The sequence below is a fragment of the Trichosurus vulpecula genome, chromosome 3 (genome assembly GCF_011100635.1).
Source record: "Trichosurus vulpecula isolate mTriVul1 chromosome 3, mTriVul1.pri, whole genome shotgun sequence".
NCBI classification, from domain to species: domain Eukaryota; kingdom Metazoa; phylum Chordata; class Mammalia; order Diprotodontia; family Phalangeridae; genus Trichosurus; species Trichosurus vulpecula.
In genome coordinates, this window is record NC_050575.1 from 345,876,059 (window position 1) to 345,896,776 (window position 20,718).

The window sequence follows — 20,718 nt, forward strand, 5'->3', positions numbered from 1 at the left end:
CTTATCCCTTTTTAATTTCTATTTTTTGTGTAAGTTTCATAATGTACATAATTGTTAATATAGGACCACATGCATGTAATTTACAAATAAGTTAATTATACACATATTGGAGGGGTCTGCACTAAATTTTTTTTTTTTACTCATAGGGGTACACAATCAAAAAACCTCAGAGTACTTTATTTATTTTCTCTGATAGTGGTACCAACGAAGGTTTATGGGAGTTCATGGTTATTTCTCTGATGTTAACCTCAAGAGATTAGGATTGTGCCACAAACGTCCTTTAATAATGCATCATGAATTATTATTCATGACTTTATGTTTTTGAATCTATATGTACTTTTAGCTTATACAACTGCTTGGGGGTAAGACATCCTAGTGCCTTTTCTTTTGCAATAGCCTTTGATGTTGCCCTTTCCTTTCCTCTCACTCCCCTCGTGCTAGGCCAAACCATCATCATCTCATACATGATCCCTTAGACATTTCTATCTTGCTTCTTCAGCCCTCAGTCCATTCTGTATGTTGTTGCCTGTTTTATTCTCCTAAAACTCTGAACTCATTAAGACTCAGCTAAAAAAAGAAAGAAAGAAAGAAAGAAAAGCTGTAATGGTTCCTCATTGCTTGACTAAAGAGTTTAAACTTCTAACCTGGTAGTGAAAGTCTTCCACATTTAATACAGCAGATCTGACCAAGCTGGTTTAGTATCTCAGGTTGGAGACTGGAATGAAATGAGACAACGGTAGAACTGACAATTAACAAAAGCAGATCTACTTGGCCACAGTAAGGGAAGGACATTCAGAATAAGAAAAGGTTCTCCACCTAGCATACAGTCTTTATTCCCCGGCTGTGTGCTGCCCATGATGCTTCAACAAAGCATGATGGAAGACCTATAGTTCCTAATGACTTTTTTTTTTTTAAACTCAGGTGACCAGGAATCAATTTGTCAATTGCCAGAGTTTTATAGTCCTCTGAGCCAAGTAAGTCTCAAGGACGTTTTTAATATCATTTAAGGAAAAGAACTAGTGTAGCATCCATGTCTGAGGGACCCTAGTAGATACTTCGACCACACGTAACCTATTTCCCATTCCTTCCCAACTTAAAGTGATCTAGACTCCTCAATGTCAGACCCCACTGTCTTTGCCTGCCCTGTCTCTCTACCCTCCTCCTCTTTATCCCTTTTCTCTTATTTTTAAGTCAATATGGACTCAAGGTCCTTTGCCACCCTGGCTGTTCTCCTGTGGAACCCTCCACTTCATTAATGTCCTGAAACTGTGGTGTCCCCAAACTGAACACAATATTGCGGGTGTGATCTGACCCAGAGTACAAAGGGACTCTCCCCTCCTTATTTCTGGAAGCAGTGCTTCTTTTAATGCAGCCTAAAATCACATTAGCTTTTTTCGGCTACGGACTCACTGAGCTCACAATTAAAACTTTTTTTTTCAGACAAATTAAAATGCCTCCACTATCCTGTACTTTTGAAGTTGGTATTTTTGAATGCAAGTGAAAGAATTTACATTCATCCCTAATAAATTTCATCTTCACTAGTCTGTTGAGATCTTTTTGGTGAGTGAGAGCATTGCATTGAGGGAAAGGGTGCTTTGACCAATCAATAAAAATTTGTTAAGTATCTACTTGGCATCAGGCATTGTATCTTCACACCTGAATGGGTCTCTGATCCCCCTACCAGCATGATGCATGACAGGCCAGGCATTCGCCTCAGAGGACAGAGAAAGGCTGTGCTACGTGGCAGGACCAAATATCTAGAGACTGATAATCTTTGGCTTGTGGTGGGAAGAGTACTGGATGTGGCAGCAGAGGATCTGGCTTTGAATCTTAGCCCCTGCTAGTTGCTGACTGTGGGACTGTGAATTTGCCTTTGTAGGCCTCAGTTTCCTCATAGGTAAAAAGAGAGAGTTGGACTGGATGGCTTCTGAGGTCCCTTCCAGTGCTAGGTCTACAATCCAAACTCAACCAGAGTTAATTGTATTATTACTCTCCCAATCCTCCACATACGAGTCCCATCATCTGCTCTATGTTCCAGTCAAACTGAGCTCCCTGCCATTCCCAAACTTGGCATTTTAATCACACCTACCCCCATGCCCGTGGGCAGAGAGGCCTGTGCCTGGAGTGCCCTTCCTCTTTACCTCATCTTTTAGACTCCTTTGTTTCCACCTCCTACTGGAAGCCTTTCCTAAGCCTCTTATTTGTTAGGGTTCTCTCCTTCCTCAAATTATTATTATTTTTTTTACAGGCAGATGGGTGGTGTAGTAGATAAAGCATAGGACTTGTATTCAGGAGACCTGAGTTCAAATCCTGCCACAGAAACTTACCTGGCTATGTGACCCTGGTAAGTCATTTAACCTCAGTTTCCTTATCTGTAAAATGGAGATAATCATATCACTTAACTTACAGAGTTAACTCTGTAAGTTACACAGATCAAATGAGATAACAGATGTAAAGTGTTTTGCAAACCTTAAAAGACTATATAAATGCTAGCTAGTATTATTTTTTAATTTACTTACTTGTATAAATAGTGAAACATCCCAGGAGAACATAAGCTCTTTAAGGTCAGGCCTGTTTTTTATTTTGTCTTTCTGTCTTAAGTACCTAACATGGCATCTTCACACAGAAGGCACAATTTTTAAAAAATGCTTGTTGAATTGAATACGTGACATGATATAAGTGTAATATTAAACATAATAATAATAGCAATAATAGCACTTTAAAGTTTGCAAAATATGAAAAAAAAAGGATTTTTTGTTCCTTTCTTTAGAAATAATCTAAGTCATCCTTTGTTGTAATCCCGACTTTCAAACTGGTTTTTGTTATCCGAGGACCAGTCTGCAGTGACAGGGAAATGTGTTTCTGACTTGCCTATCACACAAGAAAGTCATGGCTGGGAGGTATTATAAATATAAACCCTGAAAAAAAAAAAGCTACACAAAAGAAAGTATAGAACAATTAAATGTCAAATACAACTTTAATTACTTTTCATAATCATTTCCAAACTTAAATAAGAATGTAGGGTACTTGTACCCCACATTCTGCCACCTGTATGGACTCCATCAGTTTTACATATTTCTCATACACCCCAACTTTTTAAAGGAAAAAAGATCTTTACCTTGCTGCATAATTATCTCCCAATAAGCACCTGCTTTCAGCAGCAGAGACCCCAAACCTATGAAGGTACAGCAAGAACATTCTTCCTTGACATCCAATGTTGGATTTAGGGGACTTTACGTACAAAACTCTGGCAATATTTATCCATTCATATCATCTACAGGATTCATATTATTGCTGTTTTGGGCGGGGAAGAGGGATAAGAATTTGATCTCTGCCTTTGGGGCTTTCACAAACAATAGTGCCGTCTCCTCACGCTGGTCAACACGGACGGGCACCATTCTCCTGGCTTGCCTAATACTGGCTGAATTCACAGAAGTACTACTGCTTCTGAGCTATTCCTGGGGTTTGTCTGCCTGGAGGCTGGGTGACAGGAGAAGTATTCATTCTATTTTTGCTACTCCCTAGAAGGATGCGTTCCCTTTTCTATAGGAATGAAAATCTTAAAATGAAAACTTTCAAACCCTCTCCAGTTTGGTCTGATCAGTAGGTGGGTAAGCAGAATGGCTCCCTTAGCTACCATGGTCTCTGATAAAGTCCCATTAAAATTTCAAGGGTTATCTGCCCTTTTAAATTCTAATTAACTAAAGGATGCTGGTGCTAAGAGCCATATATCCTGTCACAAGAGACAAATAATGACCTTGGTTGCCAAGGTTCACTGCTATCAGGGCAATATTAGCAAACTTCTAACATTCCCATCATCCCTTTGGCAAAAATATCTACGGAAAAAAAGGAGGAAATAATTTAACTAAATATAGTAAGCACAAAGTGCATAAAGGATTGGAAAAACCTTTTCATTAAATCTGGCCCTATTAATTAAGCCTAGCAAAATGTTTGTAAAAATGTTATCAACTGTACATAGTAGTTATATTCTATACTATTCAGGGTTTCTTGAAAGAAAAGAGGAAGACTCTGAACATTGGTCTAATATTAGTCAGTTGCCTTGAAATACTGTTTTAAAACCAGAATGTACAAGTTATACCTTGGAAAACATAGCAGAAAATAAAAATCACATAGAAATACAAAAGTGGAAGTCAGAAAGTCAATCAGTGCAACTAAACAGATGTTTGCTTGTAGTTCTTGGTATCCAAAACCTTTTTCCCACACATTGAGCAGATGCCTGAAATAAAAGAAAATAAGGCATACATCATGTCATCAGTCTCTGTCATAACAGCAGCTGCTTGGTTTCTTTAGGGAAATTCTGGAGATCATGAAGTTTTATTTTATCAGAAAGAGAGTAAGAAAATGGAGACTTTTAGCTGTGGCCAAATTCTACGTTAGATATTCTTGACTTTTAGAAGGAAAAAAATGAGGTATCAGTGTTTATTAATGGATATGTCCCTTTGTACAGTCACCCAATCAGTCCTGATTGTAGGTATAAAGTTTTCTATAAATGCAAGACAAGAATGAAACAAACTTACCCTTTTTGTAGGCACAGCCTTGGCAGTAATGAGAACCTGGCTGATGCACAGAACTTTTACAAATTCTGCAAGTGGAGAACTTATTCTTTCCATATGGGTCAAATCTGGATAAGGAGAAAAAAAGAGAAAAGATACACATAGCTACCGATGTGCAGGAGAACTTCATACTAAACTTCCTGTGTAATGCTTTGCTCTTGGTTTAAGACTTCTTATGAAAATATACAGTGAGAATCAACCATAATGATTACTGAGTACCAGTACTGCCAGACCAGGCAGAGAAGACCTGGGATCAAATTCTGCCTTGGCCCTTACTTGTAGTGTGACCTTGGACAAATCAGTTACCATCTCTGAGCCCATTTCCTCATCCATAAAATGCAGATAATAATTACCTATGGCATGTGCCTCACTGGTTGTTGTAAGGCCCAAATAAGGTAATACAAGTGCTTTGCAAACTTTAAAATGATACGTCAGTTAGAAACTTCTCTAAGTAGAGGTGGCAGAAGATATTAAGTTGGTGATGAAACTGTAGCTCTTGTTTTGTGAGTTTGTTTTTCCAAAAACGGATGGCTTTAGCTACATATAAAATATAAGAAACATGTGATCTTTGCCTTCAACAAGCTTGATTTATTCAACTTTAATGATACTGTTTTCAGGGTTTACTTTATTTTACTTGGTACAAACTTGAAAGCATGAATGAAATTAGAATAACTTAAGACAGATACTATGTTTTATGTACATTTAATACATCTTTAAATTGTATTTTTCTAAAAGTGGGATCTCAGAATAATTTTTCTAGCTTCAGAATACCATAGAATTAAAGATATAGAAAGCTGCACAATGTGGGAGCCAATGGTAATACAGAGGAGGGCAATGAATCAACAAAAATAATATAGACCAGTAGTGTCAAATTCAAAGGGCTGCATATCGACTCAGAAAACAACAAATTAACAGTACTTGTGTTGTATGGTATTTTTATTTATTTTGTTAAACATTTCCCAATTGCATTTTAATCTTGTTCAGGCAGAACTCAGGCCCCAGCTGCAAGGTGGCCCTGTTCACACCTCTGACATAAAACTGACATATTTTGCATATTAACATGAAGTCAATACATGGGTTGAAATATAGGTCACATCCCTAAAATGGTTAACTATTTGAATGGAAAGAAAACATAAATAAGTTAACACCAATTTTAGGCCTTGTAGATTTTATACAAGATTTTGACGAAAACTTTGGTTTATGTTTGGACCAATACAGTATTTTATTAGTGGTCTGTATCCTAGAACAAAACTAGAAAAGGAATGCAATAATCTTGTCTTCTAGTAGAGTTATAAGAAGGGTGCAGCATTAATTTTTCATGTTTGGGAAAAGAGAACATACAAATATAGCAAGTTTAGCAGAAATGTAACATATAAGTAGGGAGAGCATATAAGTGATGACAGCTTACCCTCAAGCTGGCACCAGCAAGGCATGCCAACAAACAAGTGGCATTATGTACCAGGATTTTCCTATTCCTACTATGGACTTATATGCCAGAAATACCTTTGTCATAAGCGCTCATCAAATATTTGTACTCAATGGGTTAACATTAGGAATAATGAAAATTTCCCTTGCAACTCCAAGGCTCTGCTGCTTACCTTGCTTTCTTTGAAGTCAAAGCCTTGTTTTCATTTAATTTCCTTCCACCACTTTCTACGCACAAACAAAACAGAAATATATTTCAGTTCATTATATAATACCAACACGGTTGGTTAAAAAGTTTATTCTTTGAAGTGTTGCTTTAGGTCAAATATCCTTCATGGAAAAACCCCAAAAAACCTGATTTAAAAGTCAGATTTTAAGAGCCCACTTGAATGATTTTATTTATGAAGTAATAAAAATTTGTGGAAAAGAGCCAACTGTACCTTCTGGATGTCAGACAGTACTTCAGGAATGAAACCATATTTAACCTAATTAGTTCTGGGAGCACCGGGACAATTAGCATAGTGCTGGGCACCTTGTGTGCTCCATAAACATATGATGACAATAAAAATTTTTTCATTCATTCACTAAACAACTACTTTCCAATAAACAACTAATTTCCAATAAAATTAAGTTCCGTGTTTTAATTGAGGTTGCTTTTTTCATTCAAACAATAATCAAACTAGGAAGCCAAGACTAAGTCCAATTTCTATAGTGCTTTAAGTTTTACAAAGTGCTTTCGAGAGTCTAAAGTGTTACTCCTCCACTTGAAGATGAAGACACATGGCGTTTAGAGCTTAAGTACCCTGCAAATAATCATACCACTACGAAGTGTCAGAGAGGCTTTCACTTCACGGAGCCTTTTCCACTGATACCCACGGCCTCACAGGAGGCCACATTCCTCTACTCATAACATCCTTGCCACAAAACAATGACCCATCTCTCTTGTCAAAGGACGTACTACTCTAAGTAAGTGAAACCAAGCCAAAAACCGGAGAGGAAATAAAATTCCTTAATGGCTTCTTGTTCTGACTTTTCACAAATCATTTATACTCTGCATTTCAAAGACACAGGGATAATACATATAAGACATACCTCCTAATAGACGTCCTAATAGATTGAATTCTATGTTTTAATTGAGAAGCCTGAATGAAAACACCATGGAATTGTCATGGGTAACTATATTCAAATATTCAATGAATTTTAAAAAAGATATTAAATACTTTGCAAGATACTGTCTACACCGTAAAAGTGGAATTAATACATTATTGAAAACAGTTGAATTCTGATGTTAGTAGAATCCGCATTTAGATTTTCTCAAAGATGCAGTACCTGTAGTGTTCCTTGCTCCATCCTTCCAAGTATCTGGAGTAATAACAGTACCAAGTTTCTTTTCACCTATTATGAAAACAAAGGAAATTGGGGAAGTGTGGGACTATTGCCTAGCATGAATTACTACCTTCAAGAGAATACAGTGAAGTAACAATATTCTTGGGTCTGGGACAGAGGTGTCAAACACAGCTTCATGTGGCCCACGGTTCTCCTAAGTGCTACCCAAAAGAGATTAAAATGTAATTGGGAAATATTTAAGAAAATAAATAATATACAATGAAACACAGATAATATTACATTTTTAAAAAAGTCACTATGCAGTTGCAGAGATCTTTCTGTATGATCTATTGGCCCAGCACTTCTACTTAAGTTTGACACCACTGTTCTAGGATTCACAGTAATAAAGAGGGGCATACTACAGTAAAATGCAATAGCACCAATTGACAGAGACAAGAGTAACGTATGTATTATAAATACAGGTCTTCCACAATTCAGTAAGAGATTCCTGTGTATATACTTTATGAGGGATATAATTTATATAAGGGATGTAAGGGATACAGTTTAATTTTCAGTATAATACTTTCTAGAAGAGCAAGGGATATTACAAGGATTCTCGGGTTCCAAGTTCATTCACCTTCCCTTCCATTGTGCCCTCCAGGACCCCAATTTTGTGTTAACAAACTCTCCTCTCATAGATAGCTTCCTCTCATACTCTATCCATCTTCTAGTGTTCACAGAAACCTTGTTCTCTCAAGAGGAAACTTTTCCAGTGGTAGTTTGTCTTTTCATGCTGCCCCAAAGTGGGCAGGACTAGGGTCCCTGCCATATAAGCTAAGTTAGTTTTTCCCTAAAAGCAATGACGCTGTCCCCAAAACTTGGCTGGCTGAGGAGACTATGGCTTGAGGAGTTGATTCAACTTCCTGTTTGCCTAAGGCCTTGCCACAGCAGTTTGGACTAATTCTTCCCTTTATAGTCTTGATCCTATAATTAACCAGTTCAATAATATATTGCCCTTTGTCCTAGAATTCTTTGCTCCCTTATCTACTGCTGTTTATGAACTGCCAATCCCCCATCCTGGGTTACTGTTTTCTTCCTCCCTGTCAAATTTCCCTTTTCTGATTCTATCCCTAAATTGCTGGAAGATGTCCCAACCACCATGGTGACTAGGTCTATTATGTCTTCATATTACAGAATCTAAGATGGGACCTCACTGCTACAAGGTAATCTTTTCCATCTTCTCTGATTCCACAGCCTGTTATACTGGGAAAGCATTGGGTTCCAGCTGGTATCTGGGTAAGTATACGATGGCTTGAACTCTTACCTTCTCAAGTCAGTCAATAAATGTTTATTAAGTGTCTATTATGTACTAGACACAGTGCTACGGGCTGGGGATACAAAAAGAGGCAAAAGTCAGTCTGCCCTCGAGGAGCTCACAATCTAGTGAGGCAGATTACAAACAAATATATACAGGACAAACTTTTAGCTGGGACTTAAAGGAAGCCACGAAAGTCAGTAGGCAAATTTTTGGAAGATGTCCCACCAACACGTTGACTAAGTTCATTATGTCTTCATATTATACATCTAAGGTGAGTAGCATTTCAGGCATGGAGAGGCAGCCAAAGAAAATGTCCTGAACAGAGAGACAGAGTGTCTTATTCATGGTAGAGCAAGGAAGTCAGTGTCACCACATCAAAGAGTAGGTGGAAGAGAGTAAGATTTCAAAATAAGACTGGAAAGGTAGGAGGGGGCTAGGTTACGAAGGGCTCCGAACACCGGACGTTTTTGTATTTGTTCCCAGAGGCAAAAAGGAGCCAATGAGTTGGGGGTTGGGGGGAGTGATGTGGTCAGACCTTCACTTTAGGAAAACCACTTTAGTGGCTGATTGGAGGTTGGATTATAATAAGAAGAAATTTGAGGCAAGCAGATCCACTAGCAGGCTACTGCAACAGTAAAGACATAAAATGATGAGGGCCTGCATCAGGATAGTGGCAGTGTCAGAGGAGGGGTGGGGGTGGGATGTATTGGAGAGATGTTACAAAAGGAAAAGTGACAGGCCTTGACAACAGATTTGATATGGGGGATGAGAGATAGTGAAAGATAAAGCATGACTCCAAGGTTGTGAGCCTGGGGAACTAGGATGAATAGTGTTGCCCTGCAAAGTAAGAGGAAGGCAGGGTTTAAGGGGAAAAAGAAGGAGTTGTTTTGGACATGTTTAGTTTAAGGCGTCTATTGGACATCCAGTTTGAAATGTAAGAGAGGCAGTTGGAGGTCAGCAGAGTCTGGAGGAGGAATGGTAAATTTGAGAATCATCAGCCTAAAGATTGCAATTAAATCCATGGGAGATGGTAAGATCACCAAGTGAAATACTACAGAGAGAGAAGAGAAAGGGGTCAGGACAGAACCCTGAGGGACACCTACAGTTAGAGGAAGTGATCTGGAAGAGGATCCAGCAAAGGAGACTGAAGAGTGGTCTGACAGGTAAGAGGAAAATCAGGAAAGAGGGAGTGGTGTCCTGAAAACCTAGAGGGAAGAGAGTATCAAGGAGAAAAGAGTGATCAACCGTGTCAAAGATTTCTGAAAGGTCAAAGAGAATGAAGACTGAGAAAAGGCCACTGGATTTGGCAACTGAGAGGTCAGTGGTAACTTGGGAGAGAACAGTTTCTGTGGAATGTTAAGGTTGGAAGCCAGATTGTAAGGAGTTAAGAAGAGAGTGAGAGGACAGAAAGCATAGGCTACTCTCTCCCCCTTGAAAGGGGAAACTTGCTGCCTAATTTATTTAGCAAAGAAAAAACAAAACACCCGGCCATATGTCACAGGCCCAAGCTATCGCCTACACAAATGTCCACTCACCAAAGCTTTCAGTCCAAAAATAGTTCAAGAGGCTTTAAATGACCCTTGTTGTCAGCTATTCATTTAGATATTTCCACACCCAGTTTCACCTGACTACTGAAACCACAGAACTAAAAATAACTGAAAGGGCAAGAAAGAGTAGACCCTTTTCTTAGGGCTATTATTAGGAGGAAGCACCAGTGATAGTCTGGACCAAGTTTGGCACAGCAGTTCAGAGCCATTCCTTATAAAGACCTACTACCTCATGGTCCTAACCCCTACTTTAACCTCAGGTATTGTACTTCTCAAAGGCTTTGGAACCAAGTCCAGTCAGGCCAAGAAACGATCTTACAATGCTTCTGGGCCTAGCTCACCCTACCTCACTACTACTGGCTAAAAGTCTTTATAATGGGCCACTTATCAAGGATGCAGCCTAGAGACAAACGAGTATAAGTCTTGAAGAAGGCTGCTTTTAATAACAGTTCAATTATCACATAATTTAATATCAAAATCAGTAGTGTAGATAACAAAGGTTCATTTCTGACTCGACCAAAGACTAGGTGAGTGACCCTGAGCATTTAGCCTCACCTGTCTTTGTGCCTACAAAACTGGGGTGCTAATCCTCGGGCACCCAATCCCCATCTACATTCACAAGTAAATTTGGATAATTATAGCATACCAATAATAATTTACATGTGAACAGCACTTTAATGTTTGCCAAGGGCTTTCCTTGAAAGCACCTTGTGAGGTAGATAATACAAGCTTTATTGTCACTGTTTTAGAGATGGGAAACTGAGGCACAGATTCCTCATGGTACCTGCTGAAGGTTATGCAATGAGGAAGTATCAAAAATGGGACTGGAATTCAATCTTCTGATTGCTCCTTCTACTACAACACTGTGCAACATAAACTGTATCCGTGGGCCGGGTTTGTAGGGTTTTTCTCCCTCATAAAGTACATAACCCACAAGCATGTACCAGGCACTATGCTAAGTGCTGAAGATAAGGATATGAAGAATGAAACAACGCCTACTTTCAAGGAGCTTACATTCTAATGAGGAAGACAATAAGGATGTATGTAAGTAAAAGGTGAATAAGTACAAAGTAGTTAAATACAAGGAGTTTGAAAAGACACGCACTAGCAGCTGGAGGGATCAGGAAAGACTCCATGCAGCCAGAATCAAGCTCTAAAAGAAGAGGTATGTGTCATGACAACTTTGTTCCTGGTGATCCTTAAAGTTCTGGATATGACTGATCTTACCCTTATCTCTAAGTCAACACTGAGTTAAAATAATTCCAGTTACTAATCAGAAGGGAAGTGTCTAGAATCCTGCCTTATAATATCCAAAGCACTTAAATAGAACTGCATGTTAGGGAACAACCCCTAAAAAGCAGTGAGCCTCAAAGTGGGGAGCATTAGATTTGTCACAGCTGATGCCTCATAGTATTAAAAGATTCATTTGTACCAAGTGGCTAGTGTGCTCGCAAGTAGGAGAATGCTAGGGTAGAAACTAGGTCTAACTTAGTTCTGTAGTTCGGGAAATTCACCTATCTCCCTAACTCTATTATCACCTAGAATGAGGGATAATTTACCTCACTCACAGTTACAATGAGATTTAACTATTAAAGATAAAATGATTTATCTGTAATCAAATTCATAGACAGAAATAATAGTCTAAGATTTCTTCATAAATATTGTACATTTATTTCAAAAAACAGTTTTCTATTTTGGCTTTTTTGGCGCCATCAAGTGACAAAACTGTGCAATGCTGGCAAATCAAATGAAAATATACGTAAAACATTGAGTAAATTAATACATTCTGAAAGTGAAACTAAGACCCAAAGCCATCACATTTTAAAAGAAAATCATTTATTCTTTGGTTATAATATTTAAGGTGCTAGAGATTTTATGTAAGAGTTCAATGTCTATTTTATACATTTACTTGATCATTTGTCTAATTTGAAGTTAGTTCTTTCTTGACCCTGTGCATTTGTCTTAGAAATGTTTTCTTTGTAGCAAATAGAGGACTAATTTTTGGCTATATGATCCTACCAAAGTGAAATGTGAAAGAAGAAGTAGTAAAAAAATTTCCCGAAGCATTAGGCTGTAATAAAGAGCAGTTAAAAACAGTTGCTTGCAGCCAAATTGGTGGTAAATGTTCAAGGCAACAGCTAAATGCATTCATCCATCCACTTATCATCTGCTTCCTGAACAAAGACATCTAATGAGGTGAAGAGTGCAGGACCAAAATCAAACCACACCAACAGCAGCTCAAATTTACATACTTTATAGTTGGTAGGGGTTGGGTTGGGTGGTTACCTTATTTCTCATGGGATCACTTCCCAGCATGTTTAGCTCAGAGTGAATATAAATAGTATTGTTTCTGTTTTGGCCAGAAACCCTGAGAGTCTTCCCCTCTCAGATTGATTTTTTTTTTTTGGCCCAGGTAAAAGGGGCTATCTTTTGCCTCATTTCTCATCTAGCCTTAATCGCTGAAAGGGCATTGCCTCAGACAAACTGAGACCTGGGAAAGACTTTAGCTTGAAAAGGCTAAGGTCTCCCACTGCTTCCAGAGCCATTTCCAGCCGTCCTGACCTATGTCTTGCCACTGGACTCAGATGACTCTGGAGGAGAAAGTGAGGCTGGTGACTTTGCACAGCCCTGCCTCACTTAAATTCAGTTCACTTGCATGTCAAGACATCACCTTCCAGATGTCATTGGTCTTCTTTGAAAACGAAAGAGAAACAACAACTTCCACATACATCCTGCTCTCCCTCTTCCCTTACCTGCTGAGTTCTCCCTTATAACAATTTTTAAGGAAAAACCTTTAAGATTTATAAAGCATGTCATATAACAGCAAGTCAGAACCTCTTCTGAGTGTCAATTTCCTCCTTTGTAAAATGGGAAAGTACTTTCAGTAGCCACTTTACAGAATTGTTGTGAGCAATGTACCTTCAAGTCACTGTATAAAGGAGAGGTGTTATGTGAGAAAATGTACTAGATGTAGCAATGTCTACATAAAGACAAATGAGGCCAGCAAGGAGTTTAAAATCCAGTATTGTAGTTAATCCAACTATATACAGTGGACTGTAATAAGTGCCATCACTCACTTCTTTCTTTCCATGGATCCTTCAGCTAAAAGACAGCCAATTGAGGGAAGAGCCTGCTGTTTATTCTGTCATTATCTCCCTGGAAAGTGTAGGTGCTTAATAAAAGCTTATTAAGTTGAACTCTGGGAATCTCCTCTATTCTGTTAGCCTATTTTGTGGTGATCTTTACCTCACCTGAACTCAAAGCTCCTGCGTTTGTTATATTATCATTTGTATTGCTAATAAATTTATCTATGCAGCACTTATCTTATGCAATCTCCCCAACTATATTATAAACTCTATGAAGGTGGAGACCATGACTTATCTTTGAATCTACTCCTACTCAGCAGACTAGGCACTTAAGTATGAAATAAGCATTCAAGTGTTTAACAAAGAAAAATTGGTCTCCATTGTTCCTCTAGTCACTCACATTACTGCCTTCTATCCAGATGAAAATTCGTATAGTTATTGTCATTCCTTTCGATGTATAGCTTGTATTATATAATGCAGTTAGAGCACAAGGGTGTTCCCAAAAAAGGTGGGAACATGAGATAAGTCAAACAACAATGATTTAAAGTAAGAAGCAATAAATGCAAAGAAAAACCCAAAGTACCATGAAAAATCTGAAGGAAGATTACTTTTACCTGGAGGGAGTGGAAAAGAGAAATAGGAAAAGCTTTAGGAAGGATTTGGCACCTAAAAGGTTAGTTAGGCAATAATGTAAAAGATGGACTGCTAAGAGACCATTTGGAAAGCTATTACAATTATCTAAGCAATAGTGAAAGGCCTGACCAGTGATGGAGGCAGCAAGAGTGGAAAGGAAAGAATGGATGCTAGTGAGAATGTAAAGGCAGAATCAATATGTTCTGATTAAAAAAACAAAAAGCAACTGATTAGATGGTGGGTGTGAGGGAGAAGGAAGAATCAAAGATGATACTGAAGTTTCCAGTTTGGAAAACAAGGAAGGTGGTGGTGCCATCAGCAGAAATAGAGTAGCTGGAAGGTAGGTTTTTTGAGGGGAGGAAAATGAGTTCACTCTCAAGCATGCTGAGTCTGAGGTGTAAGGGTGGGGGAAGGACACCCAAAGGAGTTATTCTGTAGCCTTTTGAACATGTTAAACAGGTTGCAACATTTTCTCCAGAAGGCCACTGTTAAAACCACAGATTAGTTTACAGGATTAATTTATTGTCCATCATAATTTACCTGGCCAAAAGCAATCTCTTCCCCTTACTACCATTTCTAGCACCTTCTGTACCATATATACTGGAAATGCTTATATTCACTATAGAACCATATTACATATGGCTTTTACACTGTTCTCTGACCTTTTCAAATGTATTAACATCTGAGTTTGGAAGTTCCAGCTCTCTCCCAAGCATTGCATGACCTAAGGCAAATCTCTTCACTCTCTAAGTGTTAGTATCTTCATCTGTGAAAAAGGGTGATTAGACTATAAGATCTCTAACATTCTAGGAATCAATCTTTGCAACAGGGAATTCAGGGACATATCTGATAATTGTTTTATATGTTTATATCTTTCACAGTGCCTAGTACAGCACTGTGATGCTAGTACAGCATTAGGCACATATTGGTATTCAATAAATATTTGTGGAATTTAGCAAAGTGCTTAAGAGATAAAGTAGGTAGACAAGGGGTGACATATCATAGGAATGGAAGAAAAGAAAAAAAATGTTTAGCTAGAATCCCTCAAAGGGAGGGAGCATGGTGGGAGAAAGAAAGGAGAAAGAAATGGAGCTGAAGTCACAGACAACAATTGAATTTATCTCACAATTTTGTTTCTGGCAAGCCCTAATCCCATTTTCCCTGCTCCTTATTTCTGTGGGAAACAAAATCATACTCTTACTTCCATTAAGTTGGATGAAACAAGAATATAATAATATTAAATCAACAAATATTTGCTGAGTACCATTCCACTCCACCAAGGCTCCTGCCTTCTTTGGAAAGTAGTGAAAGGCCATTCCATAATGTACCATTCTCCTGCCTTTACAGAAAAGGAAGAAAATGCCATTCTAACCTGCTTCCTGTCAGACCTCCTGTCTTGGGGCAAAGGGGAGTATACCATTCCTTCAGTTCCCAGCATGTCTCCCATCACGTGAACCGCTTAAGGCACCCATGCACCCAGGTTTTCACCGTGAGGCCAAACCCCTATAGAAAACCCATCTGAATTCATTTCTTAATTAACAAACTCCCACCAGTCATACCCTCCCCATACCCAGCAATTCTGAACCCCAGACTGTAATCATTCAAACTCCATTCTGCATCTAGTACTGACACACCAGTCCTATTCTCTACACAAAACCCCCCGTGTCTCACTCTAATGCTACCTACCACTTCCACTGTGTTCTCTGGAATGCCTGTTCCATAGGTAACAAACATGCTTAAATCTTTGCCTTTCCCACTTATTCTCATGGCCCACTGAGAACTGGATCCCTCTGATGATACAGCCTCCCTGGCCTCCCTTTCCACTTTCACCCATTTCCTCCATTCCCTCCCCTTTCTTCCTCCTCCCTGCATTGAGATGGGTAAGTTGAATATTCCTTGCTCCAGACTGCCAATTTCAGGTTCTCCCTCTACCATCATCATGCAGTAGCTTCTATTCCTTTAACATTCACTCAATCCCTATCTACCACCCAATCAAAATTCTGGTAGTTGTTATCTTTCTTTTGTTTTAACTTTAACAAAATTATTTATGTTTAGTTTGCAACATTCACTTTCATAAGATTCTGAGTTTTAAATTTTCTCCCCTTCTCTCCCTCTTCACTCCCCAAGATGATGTGCAATCTGATATAGTCTCTACGTATACATTCATATTAAACATTAGTCATATTGTAAAGAAGAATTAGAACCAATAGGAGGAACATGAGAAAGAAGAAACAAAACAAAACAAAAAAAAGAGAGCAAATAGTATGTTTCGATATGCATTCAGACTCCATAGTTCTTTCTCAGATGTGGATAGCATTTTCCATTAGAAGTCTTTTGGAGTTGTCTTAGATCCCTGCATTACTGAGAAGAGCTAAGTCTACCAAAGTTAGTCATCACACAATGTGGCTGTTACTGTGTACAATATTCTCCAGGTTCTGCTCACTTCACTCAACATCAGTTTATATAAATCTTTCCAGCTTTTTCTGAAGTCCTGCTCATCATTTCTTATAGCACAACAGTATTCCATTACATTCATACACCACAACTTGTTCAGCCATTCCTCAACTGATGGGCGTCCCCTCAATTTCCAATTCTTTGCCACCACAAAAAGAGCTGCTACAAATATTTTTGTACATGTGGTCCTTTTCCCATTTTCTTGATCTCTTTGGGATTCAGACCTAGAAGTGGTATTGCTGGGTAGTTGTAATCTTTCTGCCTCCAGGACACTCTCCTTCTTTCCTCAGTGAGTTCAGTACCTGGATCACAATGTTTCTCTCCTCCCAAACTCTTTCCCTCATACTAGTGGACTTCAACATATACACTGATACTCTCTTAAACACCTTAAATTTACAGCACCTCTATGCCCAAAGGGCTATCATACCCTTTGATCCAGCAATTACCACTACCAGGCCTGTATCCCAAAGAGATTATAAAAAAAGGGAAAAGATTTACATTTACGAAAATATTTACAGCAGCTCTTTTTGTGGTGGCAAAGAATTGGAAATTGAGGAGATGTCCATCAATTGGGGAATGGCTGAACAAGCTGTGGCATGTGAAGGTAATGGAATACTGTTGTGCTATAAGAAATGATGAGCAGGCAGATTTCACAAAAACCAGGAAAGACATAAACTGATGCTAAGTGAAGTGAGCAGAGCCAAAAGAACACTGTATACAGGAACAGCAACAACGTATGACAATCAGCTATGATTGGCTTAGCTCTTCTCAGCAATACAATGATCCAAGACAATTCCAAAATATTCATGACGGAAAATGCTATCAACAATCAGAGAAAGAACTATGGAGTCTGACTGCAGATTTAAGTATATATACTACTTTCATTTATTTTTGTTTTTTCTTTCTTGTGGTTCTTCTCTTTTATTCTGATTCTTCTTTTACAACATGACCAACGCGGAAATATGTTTAACATGATTGTACACTGTATAACCTGTATCAGATTACTTGCTGTCTTGGGAAGGGAGGGGAAAAATTTGGAATTCACAATCTTACCAAAAATGAATCCCAAAAACTATCTTTACATGGAATTGGAAAAAATAAAAGACTATTAGGTGGGGAACAGGAAATGAAGTAATTTTTCTTAGGCACAGATCTGGAAAAAAAAATTCAGTTCCTTAATTTAATCATTTTATATGATCTATTCCACCACCCTACTTCAGCCACACATAAAGATGGCCATAACCTTGCTCTAGTCATCACCCACAAATGTACTATTTCCAATGATAATGACCTCTTGAAATTTCCTTATCTGATCACAATCTATTGTCATTCTGCCTCTTTCTCTGTCATACAATCCCAAATCCTGTTCTTTATCCAAATTGTGACCTCCAATTCCTCAACCTCTCAGTTCTTTCCCAGGCCATCATTCCTACACTAGCTACATCCTCCTTTCTTCCCCATTGTGACCCCTTGGTGAACCAGTTCAACTCTACACTCTCCACTTCAGCTGAGTCCCTAGCCCTTATCATATTAGTTTTGGCCTTGGATCACTCCCATTATCTGCTGCCTTAGTTTCTACTCAGGTGCTGATGAACAAAGCAAATTTAGACTCCATGGAAGGAAAAAAATCCCAAGAACTGGAGACAGACAAAAGTGTAACGGGCTGTCTTGGACTCTCTTCTCTTATTCCTCTATACTAACTCACTTGGTGATCTCACCCAATCTCCTGGACTCAGTTATCATCGTTTCTATGCTGATGATGCTCAGATCTACTTTTCCAGCACTAACTTCTCTCCTGACCTCCACTTTAGAATCTCCAACTGTTTATTAGACATCTCAAAGTGGATGTCTTGTAGATATCTTAAACTGAACGTGTCCAAAACTGAATTCATCTTTCCTTCAAATCTTCCCCTCTTTTTAACGTTTCTATTAAGTAATAATTAATTACTATTAACTAATTCCTATTACTATTAAACCATTATCTTCTCAGTCCCCCCCCCCAGTCTCCCTCAGTACCCCCTAGGCTCACAACCTAGATGTTATCCTGAGCTCCTCACTTTCACCCTCCCCCCATTACCCAATCTGTTACCAAGTACTACTGATTTTATCTTTGTGACATGGCTCATATATACCCTCTTCTTTTCTCTGCCACTGTTACCACCCTGATGCTGGTCCTCATCACCTCATACCTGGAGTACTGCAATAGTCCACTGGTTAGTATCTGGTACAAGTTTGTCTACACTCCAATCCATCCTACATTCAGCTGAAAAATGATCTGCCTAAAATGCAAGTCTGACCATTTCACCTACCACTCAATAAACCCCAGTAGCTTCTATAACCTCCAGGATCAAATATAAAATACTCTGTCATTCAAAGCCCTTCACAAACTGGCCCCCTCCTACTTTTTCAGTCTTCTTACTTATTCATCCTCTACTCTGTGATCCAGTGACACTGCCCTCCCTGCACTTCCTCATACAAGACACTCCATCTCCGGACTGTGCATTTTCTGTGGCTGTCCCCCAAGCTTGGAATACTCTCCCTCCTCATTTCTGCTTCCTGTCTTCCCTTCCAAGGCCTGGCTAAAATTCCATCTAAAATTCCAGCCTTTCCTAATCCCCTTTAAGACTGATGAATGCTAGTTGCCTGTTGATTATCTCCAATTTATTTTGCATATATCTTGTTTGTATATAGTTGTTTTGCATGTTAAGCTATTTGAGAGAAAGGACAGTCTTTTGCATTTCTTTGTATCCCCAATGTTTTAGCAGATTGCCTGACACATAGAAGGTGTTTTACAAATACTTACAGATGGACTGATTATCTGCCTACAATGCACATGTTGTGTAGTATAAAAAATGAAAACAACAATCCCTCTTCTTTTTTTTTCTTTTTTGGCAGGGGGAAGGCAGGGCAATGGGGTTAAGTGACTTGTCCAAGGTCACACCCCTAATAAGTGTGTCAAGTGTCTGAGGACGTATTTGAACTCAGGTCCTCCTGACTCCAGGGCAGGTGCTCTATTCATTGTGCCACCTAGTTGCCCCTACAGTCCCTTTTCTTAAGGAGTTTATAATCTCATTAGAGAAACTATATACATGTATATATAAAATGTTCATTAGAAAATATGATTAAACATCAAATGAGTGTTGGAATCATTACTGTTCTTTTGGGTATTAGAGAGGTGGAAAGATCATAGGGGGCCTACATAGAGGTGGAATTAAACTAGACCTTGAAAGACGGGCAGGATTTGACAAAGAGAATTGGGTGGGTGAAACTTAGTTAACGACAAGGCATTTTTTTGGGTCCAGGAACGTTCAAATCTGGACTATGGAAAGAGACTGGCACTCACTGAATTTGGATAGAGGATGTAGGATCCAGTCAACCCCTACTGGGGATTTCAAGTCAGAAAACCTTCCTTTAAATCCCTATCACTTACTAATTCAAGCAACGAGGACTTTAATTAGGACTTTAAGCTTTACCTACCAACTAACTTTTAACTGACTAATTCTAGGGTCTAGGGACTTTAACTATATGGGCCTCAGTTTCCTCATCTGCAAAATCAGGGCATATGACTAACTCTATGGTCGTATACATGATTCACATATAACACGATCGTACTCCTGTGGGCCCTGGGGAGCTACAGAAGGCTTGTGAGCTGGCGAATGACGAAGGATAATGGGGCAGCGGTGTGGATTTAGAGAGCAGAATAGAGACTGGATGCCTGTTCAGAGGTGACATATCAAATCAGGCTCTGGCCTCAAGCGGGGTAATGTAGGGCGGAAATGGAGGGGAATGGACGAAGAGAGGCAGTGAGAAGGAAAAAGCAACAGGAGAGGCCTTGCTGATATCGGAAAAGAGAGGCAGAGGCCTCGGAGGGCAGTATTAAAAGTGAAGTCAGGGCCAGGATCCAGATCACCAGAGGCTGAGCACAGGGAGCCTCAGGAGTTTGGGCCTGAAATGGGGCAGGGGTCCCGCATTCATCTTTGTTCCCTCCTTCTCCTCTACCCCCATCCCCATCCCTAGGGGCGATAGGTCCCCTCACTCACATTTTTCGCAAACCATCCTGTCAGAGGGATCAAGTCGGTTGAACTACCTTTCCAAAGGCACAGGTTTCTTTGAAATGTAAACAATCCTTCGCCCGGCAACCTCCTTCCGGTTCAAAAGGGATTTACTTCCGCCTTCCTGATTTCACCCCACACGGGGAGCACGGCAGAGAGGCGGTGGTGAAAAGAGGGCGGGGCTTTCCGCCTCTTTCCGGCCTTTTCCCTTCTCTGATTGGCTGCCGGAGCTTCCCATCAATTGCGGAGGAAGAGCTCGCGCGCGTGCACGGGTGTGCGCATGCGCATGATGCACGCCAGTCT

General features: G+C 39.3%; 1 protein-coding gene across 1 annotated transcript; it reads right to left on the bottom strand.

Annotated features, from left to right (window-relative positions):
* Positions 1-2,958: 2,958 nt before the first annotated feature.
* Positions 2,959-20,556, bottom strand: CRIPT (CXXC repeat containing interactor of PDZ3 domain). Its single transcript, XM_036753001.1, has 5 exons — positions 20,404-20,556; positions 7,329-7,394; positions 6,173-6,227; positions 4,539-4,642; positions 2,959-4,237 (listed from the first exon to the last, which is right to left on the bottom strand). The coding sequence occupies exons 1-5, from the start codon at positions 20,417-20,419 to the stop codon at positions 4,173-4,175; spliced, it is 306 nt and encodes a 101-aa protein (XP_036608896.1). The 5' UTR covers positions 20,420-20,556; the 3' UTR covers positions 2,959-4,172.
* Between the last annotated feature and the right edge of the window lie 162 nt (positions 20,557-20,718).

What these genes read in the sequence shown, in the direction of transcription:
- CRIPT (XM_036753001.1), bottom strand. An exon ending in TTGACTTCAAAGAAAGCAAG is followed by an intron (nt 4,643 to 6,172) that starts GTAAGCAGCAGA and finishes CTCCTTATCCAG; the next exon opens with ATTTGACCCATATGGAAAGA. An exon ending in AGGCTGTGCCTACAAAAAGG is followed by an intron (nt 4,238 to 4,538) that starts GTAAGTTTGTTT and finishes CTTTTATTTCAG; the next exon opens with GCATCTGCTCAATGTGTGGG.